Genomic DNA, 5,683 nt, shown 5'->3' with positions numbered 1-5,683 from the left:
ATCTGCAGACAAAAGCTGGTTGGAATAGAGATCCTCTTTTCCCATCATGCTAGTTATTCATTCCTGCTGTTACTCAGCGTTTGCTTGGATCATCTCACTGCATTCCCTGCTCCAGGCTGCACATCCGCCCTCACACAACATGCAYCAGCATCAGTGCAGCCCCAAGATGCAGCGGCCTGAGGGTATCTAAAGCCCCGGTCCTAAGGGCTGTGCAAAGGCTCATCTGTGCAGTGGACAAGTCSAGAGGACAAAGCCCCAGTCCGTGGCGTCAGCTCACGGTGCCCGAGCAGAGCTGACAACCTGACAAAGCCCGTTGGGTCCTTCCAAGTGATGTCCAAGTGACTTCACTGCAGTGGAGAACTGAGTGCCCCATCACCCTCTGCATCCATCCRGGCACTGCAGCAGAGGCAAAACTGCCTCACGGGGGGATTTTCACCTCCACAGATCCTGCTTCCAGGCAGAGCAGTGCCCAGGGTGCTGGGCCAGGAGCAGGGCTTTGCTTGGTGCATGTGGGCAGTGTCCTCCCCACTCCCAGGKGATGTGCACGTGGCAGCACGTGCCATGGGTAGGACCTCTGCCCTGGAGCTCTCCCTTTGGCCGGGGTATCTCTGCTCTCAGGGTGGCTGGTGCGTGAAGGGAGGACCTGGGCACGTGCATGGAGTGATGCTCTCTGCGCATRTTTACCTGATCTTCCTCCCTGGCACAGGCCAAGGGGCAAACAAGGAGCCCTTCGCTGCTCTGACTTCTCCCACCGTATCCTGATAAAGCCATGGATCCTACTACAGTCCCAGATATTGCAAAGCAGGAGCCATTTTTGTTCCCTTATAGGAACATAAATAAATAAAAAATAAATAAATAAATAAATAAATAAATAAATAATTAAGCACCAGACAAGTTAGCCTGGGAGCAGAGAGGGGGACCCAGCTGTGCCACCACTGCCACAGATGCCCTGGGTGCAGCCCCCTGCCTGCTGCAGCCCCGGGGTGGGGGGAACGCGAGGAGAAGGACCCTAAAACCTCAGCATAGAGCTGCCTTCCTGCACTCAGCTCCCCACTTGCTGCCAGCACCCAAGGGGTGAGAACAGGGACCAATGTGGGACATGGAGATGGGGGCAGCAGCGCAGACCTCCCTGCACGCTGCTCTCCATAAAGCGGAGCAGAAACACAGCGGCCACAGCGAGGCAGAGCCGCAGAAACCGGTGAAGGAGGCGGCTGGAACCGGCACCTTCCCGTGTCCGGTACCGCCGCCCCGGTCCCGGTTGGCGGGGAGGAACCGGACCCTCCCCGCTGCGCCCCGGGCCGCAGCCGGGCGAGGGCGCTGAGCGGCCGCCGAGCCCCGCGCTGCGGAGCGCGGAGGGGCCGCGGGAGCAGCGCGGCCTTCCCGGCCCCCGCATCCCCGGGGGCGGCCTTGGCCCGGCGGCTGCAGGTGCTTCCCAAGGGATGGGCAGGGATTGCGGCGCCTCGGGCGGGGGAAGCAGAGGCGCCTCGTGCGCAGGGCACGGACCCCCCCGCACAGCCCCGCACGCCGGCCGCGGGGGCCGGGCCGAGCCCGCTGGACACGCGTGGACTCCCTTTGGCTGCCCGTCGAGGGCGGCGGGATCACCGTGTGCTGCTGGGTTGGGGGTCGCCCCCTCCTTTCCGCTCCGGCTCCGCATTGCGGAGCCGCCCGGGAGCCGCACCGMGGGCTCGTCCCCCCCGCAACACCCGAACCTGCCCCTAACGGGGCGCGCACACGGGTGGGGGGGTCGAAATGGCCATCGCTGCTGCTGTTACCGCCCTAAACCCGCGGCTGCGGCGCTTGCAAACGCTCTTCGCGGCAGCGGCTGTGCAGAGGTTGAGCTGCCGAACGGCARTGGAACCGGCCCGTTTTCCTGCTGAACGGAGGCGTTTGGGACGCGCCCCCCCGGCCCCGAGCCCTTGGGGCAGTGCCAGGCTCGGCCGTGAGCTCCGTTCGGGCGAGGGCCGCTCGCAGCCCCTTAATTCGTTTCCTTTTATTTCCTTTCGTTTCCTTTCCTTTCCTTTCGTTCCGTTTCGCTTCGCTTCGTTTCCTCGCCCGCGGCTCTCGCCTGTTCGCAGCGTTTCCTCCCCGTCGCGCGAAGCAGGGGACGAGCCGATGGCGACACGCGGATTTGAGACCTGTCAGGAGCAATTTATGTCGCCGGAGGAGGGGACAAGCCCAGGCTGCGGTGCTGCCCATGGGTGCCCTCCCTCTTCCCCCACCAAAAACCCCCTCCCTCCACTCCTGGCCCTGCCCAGCACCTGCAAGTCCCCAACAAACCAGGCCAGCTGGGTCAGCTATGTTTCCTTTTTATTGTTTGATATATTTATGTACCACATTATATGTTAAAGATAGACTTTTTTTTTTTCTGATATACATTTTTTTTTTCATCTTATTTATCACAATTACACCACACATACATTGGAAACAGCTCCACAGATCTGGTAGATTTGCACGGAATGAGTTGTGTCTTGGTTTCGCTTCTGTATCCTGAACGATGTCAAATCCAGCAGCTTTTCAAAATTTAGAAGTCACACTTGTTCGAACAAACAAACAAACATAAATAAATAAATAAGAAGAAAAAACAATCACCAAGAAGAGGACTCCAGATTCTGTGATTTTGTGGTCGGAGGCAAAATATCGTAGTCGATGGGAAGCGCCGTTCCTCGATATGAATTGAGATGGAAGAATTAAGCAGTCCTTAAATACTACATTAACTACAGTGTAAACATTAGAGGTAACTGGCATCGCTGGTCATCGGTTGTTGCTTGGAGTCATCAGGCTGTACATACAATCTAGGTCTCATCTACATCTGTCTCCCAAGGTTCCTGCTCCCAGCACTCACTACTCATTTGCTTCTAATTGTAAGCACAGTAGCCCAAATCCATTGGATTGGCAACTGGGCTTCAGCTCCAGAACCATGGAATTGCATATCTGAAAAGAGCACTGAAAAYGGATTTTTTCCCAAGAGATCACTTGCTGGGAGCCAAGCTTCAGGCAACTAGTGAGGAGATGGGATGGGGCATCAGATATTTTCCTCTGAAAAAATCTAAATAACAAAAAAATATATTTATATCTTAGCTTATTTTAAAAGACTTTAGGGTGAACACTTTTTATTCCTTTTATATCTTTTAGTTTTTAGATTCTATGACATAGAATTTGTTGGATGCACGTAACTAAAATAACGACTTCATTAGAAGGATGTGGAGTTATTCGGCTACGCGGATGTTCGATGCGATTCTCTTTTACCTCAACCAACTCTGGCCACTCCTTAGTCTTCAGCATTGGTTCTAAAGGCCTCAATGAGGCCTTCTAAAGAATGGATGAACCCGGACACACTGCAGATACCACCTATAACAAAAATGGCTACATCAAAGAAGACATGGTGCCACAAGAGCTTTCTCCACAAGAGTTTGAGGTGGAAAAGACTGGGGAGCAGGAAACAGAGACCTGCACCTGTGAGGCTCCCAGTAAGACCCATCAAGAGGGCAAAGTGCGGGACATAGATAGCCATCAGCAAGGTGAAAACTACCAGGGCGCACCTGAGGGTGAGACCCCAGGATTTGAGCCTCCCGTCACCCCCATAGCAGTTAGGAAAGAAGGCCCTGTTTCCATCTTGGAAAAGGGATCTCTCCAGGACTTCCACAGCTGCAAAGAAGGGCAAGGGATAAGACAGCAAGGCTTTGGCCACCAAGAAAATGTTGACTACTGCCCTAATGGTGGACGGCAAGTTGTCTGTAATGACTTCCTTGGTCTCATCGGCCCAGGTCAGATAGGCGACCAAGGCGAAGAGTCCCTTAAGGATGCAAGCTGCTATGTGAGTCCAGTTCATCATGCAATGGAACTCCTTGGGGTTCTGCATGTTGCCCTCCAAGGAAGGCAAGAAGATCTGGGAGGTGTAGCTGAAGACAATGATACCAATGGAGATGGGAAACTTCTTCACATCAATGTAAAACTTGACTTTGTCCCAGGCCCAGTCACGTGCCCTGGAGAGGCAGTAGGCAATCACCAAGATGTTGATGACAAAGTGGGCCAATGTGCAGAGCAAGCTGAACTTGGAGACTGCCTTGAGGTTCTTCAAGAACGCGCAAGGCAGGAGAACTGCCGTGGCAATGATGGACCATGACTTCTGGGAGACAGGCAAGTTTGGGAAGCTATTGTACATCAGATTCCCACTGACCACCACATAGAGAATGCAGGTCATGACCAGTTCAATGATCTGAGCCACGTTCACGATTCTGCCTCCGAGCGTGGGGAAGCGGGGCGCGCAGCAAGCGTTTGCTATGTCCACATAGGAGTCTCTCACCCTGACTATCTCCCCATCCTCATTCTCTTCATAAAGACAGGCAATAAGGATTTTCCCAGTGTAGCAGCAAACCACTGCAGCGAAAATTATTAAAAACAGTCCTAGGTATCCACCATGAAGGATGGCATAGGGCAGGCCCAGAACAAACATCCCCTAGAAAGAGACAAAATGGAAACTGTTGTGCGTCTCGGGGCGCCTGTTCCCGTGCACACGCAGCTGCACAGTCGCAGTCTCACACCCACGCGCTAGCGCAGCCACACGCGGTCGCCGTCACGCACCCCGTCACGCACACCGACACGCACACCGACACGCAGCCCCGCACCCCACCACGCAGCCCCGCAGTGTCACACACAGCCTGTCTCCCTCCTGGCCGTCACCGCGGACACGGGCACCGCCGCAGTCACCCTGCACTGACGCACTGATACAGCCGCACAACCACAGCCCAGCGCTCCCGCACAGCCGCAGCCTGGGGCACCCTGGAGCACCAGCCGGAGCAGCTTCTGCACCCTGGGCTCTGCTCTGCGCACTGTCCTCTCCATGGGCAGCCTCTCCCGAGACCCCAGGGGTGTCCCCAGAGCCGTGGGGGAAGCTGAGATGAGCTGAGCCCACCCTGGGAGCCACCCGCTCCCCACCTTCTCAGTCTCCCCCTTCTTGTCGCAGTCCYCCCCCATCTCTGCGCGCTATTTAGGAGGGCAATCTCTCTTTTATAAATATATATGAATATGTATATACATACATATATATATATTTTATTTTCCTCTCAGAGGGGGTTGCGATGCCGGGCACCGTTTGTACACTGGGCACCGCAGTGGCCGGGGTTTGCCTGGGGGAGCACGGAGCGGGGGGTGCYGCGGCAGCCCAGGCCCCCCCGGGCTCACCTGGATGGCGTTGGTGACATTCCAGCCCGCTTCCCAGGCCGTGATCTTGGGCTTGCCCTGGCCGGAGAGCTCAGAGCAGCCGCCCGCGTCCTTGGAGGCGGAGGGTGGCAGGGGCCCGGTGCCATCGCGCTGGTAGTGGATGTCCCCTTCGAGGGGCGGCTCGGCGCCCTCCTCGCTGGCGTCTGACTTGAGGATGTCCATCTGCAGCCCTTGCCGGTGCTCCATGTCCAGGTCGTCGCAGTGGGCAAAGCCCACCGCCTCCTCGTCGGTGGCCGCCTGGAAGCCCATCCGCGCGAACATGCCGCTCATCTTCGCCTGCGACTTGTTGGACACCGAGGTGGCCACGTTGGAGAGCTTGCTGCGGAGCAGGGTGGCCATGGTGGCTCGCTGTCTCCGTGACCCTCTGCGGCGGAAAGACCCGACGGGGCGGGCGGCGGGGCTCGCTGGGCGCCGGGCGGAGGCTCTGCGGAGCCGCTAGCTGCACTGCGCCGCGCTGCGCGCC

The 5,683-nt window shown here is 56.9% G+C and overlaps 1 protein-coding gene across 1 annotated transcript; it reads right to left on the bottom strand.

Moving 5' to 3' along the window:
- Positions 1–3,131: 3,131 nt before the first annotated feature.
- SLC32A1 (solute carrier family 32 member 1) lies at positions 3,132–5,628 on the bottom strand. The gene is made up of 2 exons (XM_026042131.1): positions 5,182–5,628; positions 3,132–4,456 (listed from the first exon to the last, which is right to left on the bottom strand). Exons 1-2 carry the CDS (start codon positions 5,557–5,559, stop codon positions 3,269–3,271), a joined length of 1,566 nt encoding a protein of 521 aa, XP_025897916.1. The 5' UTR covers positions 5,560–5,628; the 3' UTR covers positions 3,132–3,268.
- Positions 5,629–5,683: the final 55 nt, after the last annotated feature.

This window comes from Nothoprocta perdicaria, unplaced genomic scaffold (assembly GCF_003342845.1).
Source record: "Nothoprocta perdicaria isolate Ctin4 unplaced genomic scaffold, notPer1 scaffold_3, whole genome shotgun sequence".
Taxonomy (NCBI): domain Eukaryota; kingdom Metazoa; phylum Chordata; class Aves; order Tinamiformes; family Tinamidae; genus Nothoprocta; species Nothoprocta perdicaria.
This window is presented reverse-complemented; position numbering and strand designations above follow the sequence as displayed.

Coding starts and splice junctions, on each gene's coding strand:
- SLC32A1 (XM_026042131.1), bottom strand. CDS start 5,559: ATGGCCACCCTGCTCCGCAGCAAGCTCTCCAACGTGGCCACCTCGGTG. Junction 4,457..5,181: donor ATGTCACCAACGCCATCCAG/GTGAGCCCGGGG, acceptor GTCTCTTTCTAG/GGGATGTTTGTTCTGGGCCT.